The sequence below is a fragment of the Mytilus californianus genome, unplaced genomic scaffold, assembly GCF_021869535.1.
Source record: "Mytilus californianus isolate M0D057914Y unplaced genomic scaffold, xbMytCali1.0.p SCAF_12, whole genome shotgun sequence".
Taxonomy (NCBI): domain Eukaryota; kingdom Metazoa; phylum Mollusca; class Bivalvia; order Mytilida; family Mytilidae; genus Mytilus; species Mytilus californianus.
Window position 1 is genome coordinate 30,265,132 of NW_026262604.1, and position 18,985 is coordinate 30,284,116.

Genomic DNA, 18,985 nt, shown 5'->3' on the forward strand with positions numbered 1-18,985 from the left:
GTGCCACATGTGGAGCAGGATCTGCTTACCCTTCCGGAGCACCTGAGATCACCCCCAGTTTTTGGTGTGGTTTGTGTTGCTCAGTCTTTGGTTTTCTATGTTGAGTCATCTGTACTATTATTTGTCTGTTTGTCTTTTTATTTTCGGCCATGGCGTTGTCAGTTTGTTTTCGATCTATGAGTTTGACTGTCCCTCTGGTATCTTTCGTCCCTCTCTTATTTCACGAGTGTTTGAAAAAAGGAGTCAACAACAGGATTTCAGTAACTCTCTTTGGTATTATGTCACATATATCGTGGTTGCAATATTTGCACACTTCGTGACAGTCATTTACCAGACCGTGAGTTTATAAATACAACAAACATGGAGTAGGAACAGTTTATAAGTAAAGGAACCATAAACATATCTTTTTTCAATTTTTAAACTCCAATAATTAAAAAAAAAACCGCATGTTCAGAACGAAAACGAATTAACAATAAATAAATCATAGAATAGAGGCCGTCCGGAATAATGGTAGAGGAAAAATTAGAATGCTACAAGAAAATGAGGGATAATGGCATAATGGATTAGGGACAGAAATGTTGCCTTGCAACAGTCCACCTACGGACCCCTCGAAGAGTTTTTGGAAGGGTTCTAAACGGGAAGAGAGCATGGCACTCTCTGTACACGAGGTATCGGGTTAACGTCCCAATTCTGACTGATTTTTTTTCAGTTGACTTCATACAGTGGTTACTGCCATTTAATGAAAAATTAATCCCTTTTTTATGTTCGTGGTAAACACTTAAGAAGAGGGTGATAATTGTAAACAGGAATATAATAAGCAAGACAAAGCCGAAGAGGCTGATAATTGTAAACAGCAATATATTAAGCAAGACAAAGCCAAAATTGTAAGTCAACCGACATTTTTAAAGCGAATTTTAGAAAATGGCTAATGTTGAAGATGCACAAATATCGTCTTTAAAACATCTATTGTTGGGTGTTTTTTTTTTGTTTTTTTTTTTTTTTGGGGGGGGGGGGATGGACTAGTCCAAAGACAATAACAATTGATGTTTTTTTTGTTATTTACTTTTTAAAATGAACGATCTACTAGAACGAATAGGGAGTAAATACTGCAATCAACAATTCAAAATTTTTTTTTACTTCTTGCACATGTTGCCAATTTCATCCCGATGGTGCACAAACATAACCTATTCCATATGGCCAATAACCCGATGATTAACAGAAATATAATCGGTTTGGAATTGTCGCTGTCGTCCAAAACATTTTGAATATATTAAGCCCTTGTGTTCTGCCATATGCTGACAAATTTCACCTATCCAATCTTACTCTATTTCTTCTTCATGTTTACACAAGTTTTCCATTCACTATTAGACTATTTCAGTAACGATTTCATATCGTGATTATTAATTGTCTTAAAATTGTAACAATTGTATTCCCTACCATAATCTGAAAAGTATTGATTAACGACCAGTTTGATAATCTCTTCATCAAATCCCATTGACGAGACTGTCAGTATAACATTAACCGAAAAGGTGTTTATACCTAAAACAAAGAACCGATATCGCCAAAATGAATGGAAAATGTCAACAAAAGTAACATGACAATTTTATCCCAAAGGATTGAGACCGTTTCTAGTAAAAAGCATTTAAATTTATGAAATGTTCATATATCTTCTCCAGTATAAAAATAGATTGCGTGTTGTAACCGCATCTGCCTCACATGAACGCGGGCTTTACTGTATTACCTGTATGTCTAGGTTTGTTTTAATGTGTTATTTTAAATAGTTTAGCTGATCACGTCTTTAAAAAGAAATGAACCTCAACTTCACAGGTAGGAGTGCCCTTGTTACAGGTGCTGGTAAAGGTATTTGATAATTGCTCTTAAAAACTTTTATGTTTTTATTTATAAAATTTAGTGAGATGTAATAATACTAATAACTGAGTACTTACTCTTCAACATAAAAAACAACAAAAACGTTTAGTCTGACACTATAAGGTTTCGTGTTCCCAATGTTACCTGTATGACATTGTTTGTTTATTTATGTCAGTTGATCATTCAAAGATAGAACTGCCGACTTGTATAAGGCATACAGGTCACTATCTATATGGTCAATATAAAAAGGACATAAATCTAAGCAACTGTCATGGCTATCGTCCAATGGAAATCTACTAGGCTAATTTTTGCTTTTAACATAATATCTTTTAACATAATATCACAGGCAGCGTAACTACCATCGCACTTCAGCGTAGCTATCAACAAGTTAACGTCACAATGTCACCAGCGTGGACTATAAATATGTCCATATGCTGATATGTTCATAATAATTGGTAACATATAATGGAAATGTGGGAAAAGATTTGGTGACATTTTTTATGCAAAGGACATCATTGATTTTGTCTTGACCATCTATGAACCAATATAGTCTCAATGTCTTTTGTGCAAAAGAATCAATTTAACTTACATGCCAATTATATTAGTTATTATTTGTTCTCATCAAAACATCAGTGTAATTCATCAAGATTTGAAGCAAAAATCAAAAGAATAAGAAAGACATTGCTATTACGTTCATAATAATCATACTAATACAATTTGATCTGATATTGTGATTACAAGTAAACTGTGATACATGTTTTATTCTAATGTGAATTTAATTTTTTCTTTTTGTTTTTTAACTTTTTTAAAATCTTCCCTGTAGTTGTTAGAAGAAGATTTCGCAAAAGTTTCACCAAGCTTGTTGGCAATATCCTTTTCAGATGTTAATAAATCATTGCCATTTTTTAAATGTTTAACTGTGGCTTTAGAATTTTTACCTTTTATCTTTTGTATCATGTTCCATACTTTTGTCATCGGAGTGCGAGATGTTATCTCCGAGACAAATTTCTTCCAAGACGTTCGTCGTGCTTGCCTGCAAGTCCGCCGTGCCTTAGCGCGAAAAACACGGAAATTACTCAAGTTTTCCGTCGTTGGTTGTTGATTGAACCGTCTTTCACGGTCACCTATTGCTTGATCACAAGCATCATCAAACCATGGTTTGCTGGGATGTTTCAGATTTGCCGAGGTCTTAGGAATAGTTCTGTCAGCAATTGACGTTAAAACTGTGTTAAAGTTAAAATTGGATCTTGTACAGTCTCAAACATCGTTGACGTGACGTATATCAACCAATAAACAATCAATCATGTTTTATAAAACCCAAGATACCTTCAACCGAACTGGACGTGTTCCCTTGCCTCTGCACTATATAAAGTAGTAGGTATAGGTTGTACTTAAGCATCAGGGTATTTTGAAAGGGGCAACGTATCATGAAGCGCATTTTAAGAAATATGCTCATTCATTGAACCGTTATTTGATGTTGACCGTTTGTGTATGTTTTAAGTTTGAAGTCCTAGTATAATTCTTTTGTCTGGTTTTCATAATTCATTGATTATCTACATTTACGAATGTATCTGTGAAACAATGAAACAAAACATTTTCATTTAGGATATATTGTTGTGCTGAGGCGACTTAAAGCAAATTTCGAACAATCAATCAGTTATTCAATCAATAATCTTTGTATAAACTGTGAGCATCTGTCTATGCATTTAACTTAAACTTCGTTCAACTATCTTCTTTTGAAATAAACGGAATAAGCTGATCTTTTCTAAGATGTGTCTTAATTATTGGTACTATATTGTTATACTACTTTTGCACGTCATAGACGAGATTCTATGTAAACCGTCAAACACAATTAATACAAGAATATTTTGTAACAAAAAGTTATATTTAGAACAAGATAATGCAGTTACATAGCTTCAATTGGTAGATGTTGTTTACACAAAGGAAAATGTATAGCTGAATGCATTCCGTGCTTTAAATTTCTATACTAAATAATTACTTTACTGTATTACCTGTATGTCAAGGTTTGTTTTATTGTATTATTGTAAATAGTTTAGCTGATCACGTCTGCAGTACGTGATTGTGTAGGGTACCTTTAACTAATTCAAGGGAGCAAAACTGTGGGCAGTAATTCATAGAAATGAATATAAACTTCGAAGAGAAAATTGCTCTTGTTACCGGTGCGGGTAAAGGTTGGTAATTTAAATACGATCATATTTTATATTATGTCGAATTCTTGCTATTTACTTCGAATCTATTTAGTTTGTTGTTCATTCCGACCAGGAATGTGAATACACGTATTGTGTTAATTTTTGGCTATTATCAAAGTCATATGTTAACCTGTAGAAGCGTTTTAGGAGGGCTGACTTAAGTATAGTCATATGGTAATCCCCGGCCTTCTTTTGACAGGCAGTACAACGCTTGCTAATGATACGTGTCCTCTTGCTTGTTCAGGATTGATAAATTTGCAGCCGTGTCCAACAGCTCCTCTTTGTCATAGGTTTACAATTTGCCACTGGATGTTAAGCAAGCAACAATGACTGATTCATAGTTTACGTCTTTTTGCTATTACAAGTCAGCAATCTTTTTTTTTGTAATTGATGTCGCCTCTCTTGAGCATCTTGTACTGATTTCAGTTATTCGAACATTTGATTTAAGCGATCTGGACGGTATGTTGACGTTTAGATTTAATCTACAAACTGATTGTGTCTGTTGTCAAAATATTCAATTGTCCTTTCGATATTGAACGTACACAATATGCTTATCAACATAGAATCTGACATTATGATAAATGCAATGCATGGCTAGCAAACCTATGGTCAAGGTGTTCAAGGCATACAGGTGATAATTGTTCAAACAAAGTATTATGTGCTTTAATATAGGTCCAAGTAGCCTTGTTTCTGAGCAACACCATCTGTTCGCAGTACTCCGTTAGGGTGGAGACCATTAATACTGCATTATGCTGCAAATCTTTTTCACAATTAATAAACTGTTAAATTCATATTCAGTGAGATGTTTAAACTGATAAAGGAAACGTTGCATAGTGTATAAAACTTTTTCAGGCCTCAAAAAGATAAAAGAAAGATACTATTATTAATTTATTATTTAGCATAAGTGGTTTTTAATATGCAAAAAACACAACATTTACCGGCCTATACCACAGATATATACTTCACCTTCTCTTATCTGCAAAGTAGTGTCAATTGATTAATCCTGTTGCTTATTTTTATTACATAAAGTAGCTATTGGCAGAAGCTTTGATGGGTAACGGTTTGATGTGAAGTAAACTTAAATAAAATTAAAGTTTATGATCAAAATTAGCGTTATTTGTGAACGCATAAATATACACATATGTTATTGTTTGCATTTTCGGAATCTCTGGTTCTGTCAAATATACTGTTTTCCTTAGTAAGAAAACTATTTATACACAAAATCATTTGCACATCCTTACTACAAATGGTCTTTCAGAAATAATAATTTGGTAACTAATTTACCCGATGAAGAATTCCATTTTTTTTTTTTTTGTAATAAGATGGAATATTGAAGAACCCTCATTCTTCCATGATGTCAACTCAACGAAAATACACAAATATCAAGCAAAACATAAAAATACTGGATGATAAGGAATGAAGTTACGTTTTGATAATATTAGACATATAATTATGAACACCACACCAGATGTGCGTTTCGTCAACTTAAGACTCATCAGTGACACTCAATACAAAACTGTTTGGCGGCCAAACCAAATACGAAACTTTCAAAAAGTTGTGCCAAATACAAAACCAATTGATCAACTTCTTCACAGTAAAAAAAGTTACAGCCACAGCTTTGCACGTTAAAACAGTTTATAAAGTTTAATTCTTTTCAAAATTCGGGTTTCCGTCAAAAACGTAAGTGCTTTTCTTGTGTATAATTCCTTTTGAACTAATGAAAACAATACTTTATAAATTTCATTCGTCCGCATTTATTATAGAAATAGAACGTTAAAATATAGTTTTGGAATTCTTAGCATTTATTGTTGATAATCCCATACAACCTGCACAGTAAGGTGTTTGTTTTTTATTTCATTATTGTATTCACAATTTTCCCTAGCTTTTAATTAATTGAGTTTTCCATGCCAAATATTTTTGGTATATTATCATGATTATGGACTATATCAAATTACACACCAACTATTTGATAAAAAACAATTTCAAAGTCAATTGACCGGTATGAAATGCAGGAAGTTTGTAGTGCAACATAAAAGTGGTTGCATTGGCTACAACTAACCGTGTTCTTGCAATGAGTATTATTCTGACCTCCTTAGAGTTATTGCCAGAATTCTTTCAAGCGAATTAGCATGACTCTCTGAAAACTGAGCATTAGTACTAGTACGTTTGTTTTTACCTTATTGATATGTATTATATATAAATCCTATACAGTCAGAAGGTCGTCCAACACGCCAAGTGTCTTGTCAATATTACCATATTTCTTTATACGATATGTTGTATGATACGATCTCCGAAACACTGTAATTGGAGCCTTTTCAAAAGTCATGTGGTTGAATTATTATCAATTTATTTATGTTAACTCTATGTTTTTCCCCGTTTAATAGGTATCGGACGTTGTATCGCTCTTAAGTTATCAAAGCTTGGAGCGAAAGTCTATGCTGTTAGCAGGACAGAGGCAGATCTTGACAGCTTAAAAGTGGAGGTATGAAAAGTATGTACAAAAATGGAACTCTATACACCTTATCACTATTTGTCCGCCATTACTGGCCATCACAAAGGTTCCTGTAAAATGTTGACGTTACAATAGAAAATGTCTGACGCCATCATATTATTATATAAACTTAAGACAGTATTTTTTATCGATAAATTGATGTACTAATGAAAACATACTTTTATAACGATTTACAATGTTCGAATTATATTTATAAAATTGAAAGAACATGTTATGGATGTGGTGTATTACATATCGTTATGGATGTGTATTATTAGCAATCAAAGCCGGGTTTCAAAGTTATTGTGAAACTACCTATTCTAGGGGCGCCCTGAAATTAGATGTGGATACTAAAAAAATCAACAGATCTGTTAGAGTACATACAATCTAAGACTCTTTCCCTTTCAATAGTATAAAAAACATTCGACTTCTCTACTCTTTAATAAATAGAAATGGCTGACTTCATAAGGGAACTTCTTAGGAAGAATGAAAAGAAGCTAGCCCTTTAACTTCACTTTCCACTTTATAGATAATGTCCTCTCACGGAATAATACAAATATTGGTGACTGTTGAATGCATCTATCGCATCGAACTTAAAATAAAGGATACACCAGATACGGTTAGATCTGCCTCATACCTTGACTTACTTTAAGAGCTTCCCAATCATGAACTATCCATTTCTATGTAGCAACATTCTTGCAGCGCCTACAAAAAGAGTAGATACCGCCCAATTAATACGATATTCCAGAGCTTGCATTTTGGTCACGCATCGTTGTCAATATAATGGAATTTGATGCGACTGGCAATGCAAGTGAGAGGTTAAGCTAGCTTTAAAACCAGGTTCAATCCACCATTTTCTAAATAGGAAAATGCCTGTACCAAGTCAGGAATATGACAGTTGTTATCCATTCATTTGATTTGTTTAAGCTTTTGATTTTGCTATTTGATTAGGGACTTTCCTTTTTGAATTTTCCTCTGAGTTCAGTATTTTTGTGATTTTACTTTTTCCTATCGTTGTTTCCTTGATAGAGGGATGCTACTCACAAGGAAGCTATTAAACCAAAAGTTCCAAGTTGAAATCATCTTTTCGAAAATTTTACGGACGCTATCATGAACTGGTTGACCTTTATGGATTATCTGTTTCACAGATGACGACGGATACATTCCAATTATCTTAACCACAATCCAGTCCTCTTTTCCTCGAAAGTGATCTACCGAATTAGACTTATTATCGGGGTTGTTAAAAGACGAGCAATACGACGTGTGCTATATGTGGAGCAGGATCTGATTATCCTTCCGAAGCCCCTTAGAATACCCCCGCTTTTTGGTGGGGTTCGTGTTGCTCAGTCTTTAGTTACTATGTTGTGTTCTGTATACAGTTGTTTGTCTTCTGGTCTTATATGTTTTTTACAATGGCGTTTTCTTTTTATTTTTCGATGAGTTTGAATGTCCCTTTGGTATCTATCGCCTCTTTTAGTTTTTCTTTTGATGTTGGTTATACAGCGTTGTATGAACAATTCGAAAGTTTATTCGAACACCCTTTTTGAATAAATAAAAATACAAGTGGTTTGTTTCCAGGTAGCTTTGTCTATTATGGTAGTATCCTTTAAATATTCCTGCTAAAGTTATGGAGGCAAATAGTTATATTGGCACAATGAAATTAATTTGATATTTTTACAGCTTATGATACGAAAAAAATAGCTCTTTTTGGACGCAGTATCTATGTAGCAGTCACGTATCTACAAAAGAACTTTTAAAATTAATATAAAAAGTATAGGTTATGCGTCAATGAGACCACAATTTACAATCTAGTGTTGTATAAATTAAAGTTTTTTTTTTCGCAAATAGAAGTTAAGTGTATATGCCATATTTAAAGTTATAGTTATCCACAGAATGCCGACACGTTAAAAATGTCAAGAGCTTGCCTATTATTTTTAGGATTCATCAAGTGAAATACATTGTATATAAAGATTTTATTAACGATAGAAAATGTACGACCACGTTTATTATACTGAGAGCTTGTATATTTTTTCAAAGGATCCATCGATTGAAACACGATGTTTAGATATTGGAAACTGGAACAACACAAGGAAAGTGATTGAAGACGTAGGACAAGTAGATCTCTTAGTAAATAATGCTGCAATTGTGGGGTTCAAAACTGTTCTTGAAACAACAGAAGAGCTCATTGACGAGTTAGTTATAGACGTATCATTATAGAGTCTTTCATAATAAATTGCTTAAAGTCTGTTTTATATTAGAAACTTAAAAAAGGGGGAGGGGGTGTGACAATCAATAATCGTAAAAAAAGACTACACCATTGACAAAATTATTAAAGATCGACACAAAGACAAGACACTACCCATACAATCAAAGAATGGGCAAACTTATCAATGTGTGTGTTTTTTAGCTCACTAAAAGATAAAAAGCATTAGCTTTCTTCATCACTTGGCGTCCGTCGTCCTACCAAGTCATTAATTGAAAAATCTCGTCCATTGAAAATGTATGGCCAAGTGTATATACAAATTTCACCTCGATGTTTCATGGCACATCTCGTTTGTATTTGATCCATATGAACAACCATGGCTTTACTTGTTAAACATAAAGCAAAAACGACAACATTTAAGGGAGGTTATATACGACACGTATAAGAGACGGAGACAACTCTCATTTAAAATGTTTCTTTTTGCTCGGAATTGTCAGTTGCTCTCATTTGGAGTTATCGCTCCTCTTTTTTTTCTATAATAATGAAAAGGATCATAGATGTAGAAAGAACTGTACAGCAAAAAAGATTACAGATATAGAGGGACATGCAGAGCAAAAATTATCATAGATATAGAAATACTTGTACAGCAAAAATAATCAAAAATATAGAGAGGCTAGTTTAGCAAAAATAATCATTGATGTAGAAAAACTTGTACAACAAAAATAATCAAAAATATAGAGAGGCATTTTCAGCAAAAAATATCAATATGACAGACCTACAAATGACCGTAATGTACGAAATTTTCGATGAACAACTTGTATAAGTTTCTGTTCTTTAGTGACGATTTCTTTCAACTTTTGTGAAATTATTTTTTGAAGTGAAAACCATAAATAATTAGCAAAATGAGATATCTCAGTATGTTAACATAACAGAAACATCAATCGATTTTATATTGATGTAATTGGCATTAAAAGATGGTTAACCCGTTTACGTTTTTGGCTGTATCTTAAAAGTATAATAGATGAAGAGAAACAAGATTATCGACATGACAAGATCGGCAAGATGATCAAAGGATGAAACTCGTTAATTGACTTCCTAGAGGTGCTTTTGTCCTTAAGTTACTTTACCACGTATTAAAAAATAGCATTCTTGCGGTTCTGACTTAAATCTTGTCAAAAATCATAATCAGTGTAAAAAATGATGGCTGCCGCTGCTGATTATAGATATAGGAAGATGTGGTATGAGTGACAATGAACAACTCTCCATCCAAGTAACAATTTTATAAAAGTAAACCATTATTGGTCAAGGTACGGCCTTGCATTGATTGTTTGATATATACTTGCCAGGTGTGCGATTTTGACCTCGACTAGCATTAAGTCTTTTGTATTTGCTTTAACGGGGGATTGCTAGTATATTATACAAATTAAAACTCAAAAGGGGAGATGGGTATACAAGTATCAAAACTTTGACCATTCGATCTGAATCAGCACTTTTATGTTATCTTGTTGAATGATTTGCATTATTGATAACTTTTATTTTAAATTAGCTCCCGAAAGGTGACTTGAGAATATAAATATGGTCACTTTGGTCTTCTTTCGACCAGTATTAAAACCGTTGCCAACGTGTGGCGTCCGTTTGGCTGTGCGGGATGTATAAGTACGCAACCACTTCCGGTATTAATAAGGTAGATAAATCCGATGCCACGTGTTGAAAGAGTGCCACGCTCTTGCAACAATTGTTTTAGGGGTCCATCGGTGGGATGCTGCAAGACAAACTATCTGTCCCTATTCAATGTACTCACATTTTTCGGTGGCAGTTAAACATTGTTTAAATTATCGACCATCATCCCGAACGTACTATATTAAGACATACCTAGTGTATTTATCATTAACTTGTTTTCGTTCTCAACATGAGTAAATTATGTGCCACTGAATGTTAAGCCAACATCAATCATTCAAATTTGAAAATGGAATGTTTTGCAAACGACTAACTAGTAACCATTTCTGTGTAGCAACATTCCAGCAGCGCCTGCATACGGAGTATATATCTCCTAATTGATACAATATTCCGGGGCTTGTATTTCATATCATGATTTCTTTGATAGAGGGTTGCTGCTCACACAAAAGCTATTGAACCAAGAGTTCCAACTGATGAAAATGAAATCCTCCCTTTGTAAGTTTTACGGACGTCATCACGAGTTGGTTTTCCGTATGTGACCTACTGAATTAGACTTTTTATCAGTTTTGTACTAGCATTAGCAACACGACTGGTGCCACATGTGGAGCAGGATCTACTTACCCTTCCGGAGCAACTGAGATCATCCCAAGTTTTTGGCAGTGTTCGTGTTGCACAGTCTAGTTTTCTATGTTGTGATTTATGTAATATTGTTTGTTTGTTGATCTTTTTCTTTTTTAGCCATGGCGTTGTCATTTTATTTTCGACTTATGAGTTTGAATGTCCCTTTGACATCTTTCGCCTCTCTTTTTTGGTAACCAAAAATTTTGCGGCCGGGGATGAGGTAAGAGTAGAGGACAAAACCACATCTACTCATTAACAAGTCTTTTCCCTTTCATATTTACAGTTGAAATTATCTTCTGTTAAAAGAGTTGCAGCCTAAAAAGATGATAAAAAAAAAAGGGGGATGTGACGTTTCATAATGACATGAACTTCAGCTAAAATGTGACATATTGTAAAATGTAGTACAATTATTGCCTTATAAACTTTCATAAAATAGTACATTGTACATATAAGGGTTAATCTTTTAACATGTTTTATTTTTATTGTAGACATTTTGACGTAAATTTTAAGGCAGCTTTGAACATATCTCAGGTATTAGATTAATAAGGTTAAAAATGACACTCCTTAAATTTTACGGACACCATCACCAATTGGTTGATCCATACGATGTGTCTTTGTCCAAACTAACTAAGGACATTTTTACCATGTGTTAGATTGTGGTTTGTCATTACGTCGTCTGATCTATTAATTACCGAACGTGACTTATTCCCGATTGTGACTGTTTTGCTGAGTGTGAAACCGCATTGCTATAAGACGTGTCGAGGTACCTTTCTATCCCAAATTCATGTATTTAATTTTGATGTTATATTTGTTGTTCTCATCGGATTTTGTCAAATGTCTTAACGTCTTTTCTGTTATATTCGTGTGTTATGGTAAAGATAATTAATCACCCCCTTCATTTTTTAGATTTTAGGCTGGTTCAACGAAATTTATACGATATATTTGGTTTACAGTTTGATTCAGAAGAAACACCGACATAGCTAGATAATACAATTAATTATCTAATTACTACCATTTGATATTAATAAGTATTGTAATTTTCATTGTTATTAATAAATGTAATGTCAGTATTACAAATCTAATCTTTAATCAATCCTAATCCTATCTTATTTTTGGGAAATATTTTTACAAATTCAAATGTGACGTCACTTTGTGCGTTGAGGCTTTGGCTAACTCGGCTGTGTATTTTTTATGTGTTGGATTAAGTTGTTTTATGTAATGTATCCGTTTTTATTCTGTAGTTAGTCCCCACTTTGGTTTTATCATGTATATCTATTATATAGTCATTTTATAAACTTTACTGTTTGCAAAATTATAAATTATTTTAAATAATAAGGATGTTCTTGTCCCAGGCAGAAAACCCTGGCCGTGTTAGGCGCAACTTTTTGGAAGTTTTGGTCCTCGGTGCTCTTCAGCTTTGTACTTGTTTTGGCTTTCAAACTTTTTTCATCTGAGCGTCACTGGTTGTTCTTGTGTGGACGAGACGCACGTCTGGCGTATTGAATTTTGAGCCTAGTACCTTTTGTTAGCTATTGTTCGTGTGTTTCTTTGTCCTATATGTTCTCCCATTTATTTGTATTGTGGTCCTGTCATGTGATGTTGTCGTTTTGGTGTTGTGTTTGACGTTGCCATAAAAGCGGGAGGTTTGGCATGCCACAAAACCAGGTTCAACCCACAATTTTTTTCTTAAAATGTCCTGTACCAAGTCAGGAAAATGACCATTGTTATATTATAGTTCGTTTCTGTGTGTGTTACTTTTTACTGTTGTGTTTTTGTTGTGTCGTTGTTCTCCTCTTATATTTGATGCGTTTCCCTCAGTTTTAGTTTGTAACCCGGATTTGTTTTTATCTCTATCGATTTATGAGTTTTCGAACAGCGGTATACTACTGTTGCCTTTATTTAACTAGCTTAAAAACTATTTACTTGGAAATTTGCTTTTTTTTCTTATGTTGTACTGTGAGACCACTGTCCCAGGTTAGGGGAAGGACTCGGCGCCCGCTAACATGTTTAACCCCGCCATATTCTGTACGTTCACGTCTGAAGTTAAGAGACTGTCAGTGAGTGGTTGTCGATTGTTGCTGTATATCATATCTTTTTTTTTGTTTATTGTTGTGTACATACCGTAAGTTTTCTCATTCGAATTAATTTCCATTTGTTATGTTCGGGCCTTTTACAACCTTCTATGTGGTTTTGTTTTTTGTCCATTGTTCCAAGGCCGTACGGTGACTTATATTTGCCGACGTCTTCGTCATTTGGTCGATGGTAAATTGTTATCTCATTGGCAATCATATCACATCTTCTTATATTTTTATAATTTGCAAATAATTACTTTCATATCTTGAATGCCTTAAACTTAACTATAAAAGTCGTTACTATATTCTTAAAAATCTAATTAATTTTAAACATTTTCCAGTTAGGTACAGTGATTGCATTTAACCTTATTCTGTAAAAAAAAAACTGTAATGTAATTGTTTAATATTTTCAAAACGGTACACCTTTTGTCATTAATCATTCGTGTTTTTAGAACAATTTGTTCAAGTATGCACTGTGCAGATTGAAATGTTTGCGTCATTACAGATCGTCGCCAAAGGAATTATTTCACGGAAAGGAAGTGGGGCAATTGTGAATATTTCAAGTATCGGCGGTATTCTAACTCATCCTGGTAATCCTGTTTATTGCACCACGAAGGCAGCTTTGGATATGCTTACAAAGTCTATGGCATTAGAGTTTGGACCTTTAAAGGTAATCTTTGGTAAATTTGGTCAATTTCTTATCAACTTCCCTTTGTGCGTTATACATATTTTGACGATATTATTTTTTAGAACTAGTAATTAAAGTACAAATTCTAAAGGTTATTATTATATATAACCTCTGTAATGATAAATTATTGCATTATTATTCGTACGTTGCATTTAGTGTTGAATGTCAGTGAAGGGTCCAACATATTTATCAATTGCTACATGTACACGTGGTTGCTTTTTAAGTTTCAAGCTAGTTTTAAAACAAAAATAAATGTTGATCGCATGCCTAGTTTTCATTTGCAGCTTTGTATGAACTAAACTCTTTAAAAATACCAGACATTTAATTCAGAACGCGCTTTTATAATCAAAACTCGCTAGGTGCGCTGGAATCAAACCACTTTGGTTTTATCATGTATATCTATTATATAGTCATTTTATAAACTTTACTGTTTGCAAAATTATATATATAAATTTTTTTAAATAATAAGGATGTTCTTGTCTTGAGGCCAAAGATCTTAATTAATGACTTAAGTGTTCATGAAGCTCTAAATAAATATCGGTTAATATTGGCAAATAGCTTTCATTGTTTAAATATTTCATTTATGGACATAGTTGAATGATAAAAAAAAAAAAAAAATTCTGTCAAAGCTTTGATTTTCCACGGTATTCTTATATTGTCAGATTCGAGTAAACAGCTGTAATCCAGGATTAGTATTAACACCCTAGAGTGAGAAGTTATGGGCCTCTAAGGAAAATAGGGATGCTTTTGCAGAAAGAATACCGATGGGAAGAATCATAGGTAGTTTACTGATTGCAAAAAAAAAGTTCTATAGCTTTATATGTCCTGTAAAAAATTTACAGTGATAGTCCAATAAAAATCTCCACAGATACCCAGCTTAAAACTTTATACGCCAGACGCATCAGTAACGCTCGAATTTAAAAAAAGTTTAAAAGGCCTAATAATGAACGCAGTTGAAGAGAATATGGACCAAAAGTTCCAAAAGGTTTTGCAAAATTATTTTTTATAAAAATCTTACGTTATTAAGATTCAAAATACAAGAGAGCACAAACAAAACGAGATTATTTTATAGGTATCATTTATTTATTTGTTTAAATGAAGTACGTGACTTTGGGTATTTGATGTATTTATACGTCCAACCATGTTATTTACTTAGGTTTTTATCATTTTGCGTGAAGGAGAGATGTTGAATACTCGTATTTTTTTATACACCATAATATTCTCCTCTGAAAATATAAAGACATGATCTAAATTGGTATTATAAAATTCTGTTCTGGACATGTAACATATGCTTTACACTGAATATAAGGCAAACAATGAGATCAATATGTCTTTGCAAAATTGGAATATGTTTCAGTAACAATTACATGTTACATCTTTCAAAACAGCATTTTACTTTATATTACTATGAATAACCATAGGAGCAGGAGCGTCAAAAATGGCAGAAAGGTTATACATTAAATTCAAGAAAAAGAAGGTATGGCCATTGTTATGTTTTTGTATCGAAAATCATTAAGTATACATATCTATCAAATAAGAAATGGGATCTTGACTATTGGAAATTTGAAATCATCACGATTGTCTTAGATTCTGGTTTGAAGTCGTCCATCTGTGTCAATATCGAAGTCAACATCAAAATATAAAGCAGACTTTCTTCTGTTGGTATAATCCTTTATCTCTAGTTCCAGGGATTGATTGATTATTGATTAGTTAAAGTCCAGTGGCAAATATTTCATGCATGTTCAGAAGGAGAACATATTAACAATAAATGCAATAGGTAGGTCTTGAAATTTAGTCCGTCCGGGATAAAGTCGGGGAAATTTCGACTGTCACTGAAAAAAGAGGGTATATTGGATAGGGACAGAAATTTGGCCTTGCAACAGGCTACCTACGGACCCCTCAAAGAGTTGTTGCAAGAAAATTGAAAACAACACGTTTAATAATTTCATGCGTTCGAAGCGCTTTTGTGGATTTACCTTCATCAGGAACGCTCAAAGCCAAACATTTGAAATCTGAGGGATGTATAAGTACCGAAACAGTTGAAGAGCTATATGACAAAAATACCTAAAACAAATAGCCAAATCCATCTAAGGTCAACTTTGCCTGAGGGAGTTGAAACCTTAGTTTCTTCATAATTTCAAAATTTATAAACGGGCAATTTTAGAAAAGTTTGTTAGTTTGCAAGGGTTTGAACTTTGCAGAAAACGTGACACTCTCTCTACACGAGGCATCGGATTTAACGTCCCAATTCTGACCGGACGTGACTGTGTACTTGATACATCCCGCACAGCCAAACGGACACCCCACTTTGAAAAGGATTTTACTGTCGATCGGACGAAGACCAAAGTAACCTTTTTCTATCAACAAGTCACCCTTGGGGGCCAAGTTCCAGGGACATGTAAACAATCATTGAAATTTAGGTAATTCAGTGACAGAACTTCATCAAATTATCTTAGTAAAACAAAAGAAATTTACATAATGCTTTTTGTTAAAAAAAAGTAAGAGTGGCGAAAGATACCGAAGGGATATTCAACTCATAAAATGAAAATAAAAACGCCATAGCTAAAAAAGAAAAAGACAAACAGACAAACAAAAGTACACAAAACATAACATAGAAAACTGAAGACTGTGCAAAACAAACCCCACTGAAAACTGGGGATGATCTCAGGTGCTCCGGAAGAGTAAGTAGATTCTGCGCCACATATGGCACCCGTCGTGTTGCTCATTTAAGTACAAACCCGGTGATAAGTCTAATTCGGTAGGTTACATTCGGGGAAAGGGGATAGAATTTTAGTAACGACAATTGGAACATATCCGTCGTCATCTGTGAAACAGATATTTCATAACGGTCAATCAACTCACGATGGCGTTCGTAAAATTTACGAAGGGACGATTGCAACTTCACCACTTGGAACACTTGGTTTAATAGCTTCCTTGTGAGCAGCAATCCTCTATCAAGGAAATCATGATAGGAAACACAAACCCGGGAATATCGTATCAATTGGGAGATGTATACTCCGTATGCAGGCGCTGCTGGAATGTTGCTACATAGAAATGGAAAGTTCACAATTGGGAAGCTGAAATCATCTCTTTTGTCGTAAAGTTTTGTTTTCAACCGACCCTCATTGTCAATTTCTAGATGTAATTCAAGATATGAGGCAGACTTAACTGTATCTGTAGTATTCCTTATCTCTAGTTCGATGGGATAGATTCGTTCAACATAGTCACCAAATTTTGTATTATTTAGTGAGAGAACATCATCTATATAGCGGAACGTAGAGTTAAAAGATATTGCTAACTTCTTATCTTTCTTCATAAGAAGTTCCTGTACGAAGTCAGCCTCATAATAATAAAGAAACAAGTCGGCGAGAAGAGGCACAATTGGTTCCCATTGGAATTCCGAGTCTGTTGAAAAACACGTCCTCCAAACGTAACAAATATGTTGTCAATCAAGAAATCAAGCATTTGATAATGTCATTTTTAGAGAATTTTTTGTTTGAATCAGAGTGATTATTTACAAAGTAGGATTTATACCTCCCCAAGACAAGATACTTGTATCTAGGTTCGCCATTCTTTTTAATGAAACAAAGTAATACCAACTCTTTCAATTTGTCTTTTAGTTTGGAATGGGGAATACTTGTGTTAAGTGTAGAAAAGTCAAATGGTTTAATACTATTGCAAGATGAGAGAGTCTTAGACTGTATGTACTCTAAAAGATCTTTGGATTTTTTTAGTATCCACGACTGATTCACGCCACCTCTGGAATAGGCGGTTTCACAATAACTTACGGACGCCATCACGAGTTGATTGACCGTTATGAAATAACCGTTTCACAGGTGATATCGGATATGTTCCTTATGTCGTAACTACAATACCCTTCCCTTTTCACGAATGTGACTTACCGAATTAGACTATTTACCGGATTTGTAATAACATAAGCAACACGACAAGTGCCACATGTGGAGCAGGATCTGCTTACCAATCCGGAGCACCTGAGATCACCCCCAGTTTTTGGTTGGGTTCGTGTTGCTTAGTCTTTAGTTTTCTATGTTGTGTCATCTGTACTATTATTTGTCTGTTTGTCTTTTTATTTTTGGCCATGGCGTTGTAAGTTTGTTTTTGATCTATGAGTTTGACTGTCCCTCTGGTATCTTTCGTCCCTCTTCTATATAGCGGAAAGTGAAGTTAAAGGATTAAAATGTACTTAGTTTGGATGGTACCAAATGGTACATTCAAAAAGCCCATATGGTACAAAATGGCACATATGTTATACATGGATGTGAATGCGAGTTAAATGTCTTTTTTCCGGTATGTCCTTTGCTGATACTAATTTTGACAAAAAGTCTAATCCAAAATCGCAATATGTGGTGAATTATGGCAATTTCGTCGTATGTGTATGGATCAAAATTGCGTAAATTTGAATTAACTGACTTTTTATATCTATACAATTTTCAAAACAAAAATCAATTGATTCTATACCTCAACTATGACTTTGAACATTTTTATTTTCCAGAACAAGATGAAGTTGCCAATACAGTTGCATTCCTTCTCAGTGACTATGCATCAATGATAAATGGTGCCTTAGTGCCCGTGGACGGTGGACATAGTATACATATGTCACCTAACCCTGTCAAGTAGTTAACATTGATACTTTTGAATTAATACACATAGCCTTACCGGATGTATCTTACACGATTATGCAATTAAAGCAAACATAAAATAAACGTCATTACTTACAGTTGTTAGGAATTTTTAGTTATTCCGTGATATGAACACGGCATTTATACTACCTTTTCTTATTTGACGTACCTGTTCAACCATTGGCACGCAGTGTTACAATATTCATTACAATCCCTTAACACGATTGGGACGAGAAGAGTAGCAATATTTTAGTAAAATGGATTCATTTATTTACGTAGATACACATTTTAGGGGTGGAGAAAAAATTGTATTTCGTGGATATATCTTATAATTTCTTTTTTTTTAGCCAATGTCTTCATACATACTTCATTGAGCATTTAAATTTGATTCACCTTCAATTAAATTCCACGAAAATTAATATCCCACGAATAATTATTATGAATCCATAGTATATAATAATATTTCTATTTTTAAAAGTTTCAGCTATGTTTAAACACCTTATGATCAATTTGT

General features: G+C 33.8%; 1 protein-coding gene across 3 annotated transcripts in view; it reads left to right on the forward strand.

Annotated features, from left to right (window-relative positions):
- LOC127721670 (L-xylulose reductase-like) overlaps positions 1–18,572 on the forward strand; it is a 64,247-nt gene extending 45,675 nt beyond the window's left edge. Inside the window, exons 1-7 of one of the 3 annotated variants that reach the window (XR_007991387.1) lie at positions 3,849–3,893; positions 6,464–6,561; positions 8,608–8,762; positions 11,560–11,602; positions 13,649–13,813; positions 14,494–14,611; positions 18,345–18,572. Coding sequence is in view for 1 of the 3 variants with exons in the window: in XM_052228467.1 (XP_052084427.1) it covers positions 18,345–18,469 (125 nt within the window). In the remaining 2 variants the exon portion in view is untranslated. Of the gene's footprint in view, positions 1–3,848; positions 3,894–6,463; positions 6,562–8,607; positions 8,763–11,559; positions 11,603–13,648; positions 13,814–14,493; positions 14,612–18,344 lie in introns of those variants that run through there. The other 2 variants (XR_007991388.1, XM_052228467.1) reach the window with 2 other exon arrangements.
- The last annotated feature ends 413 nt before the right edge of the window (positions 18,573–18,985 follow it).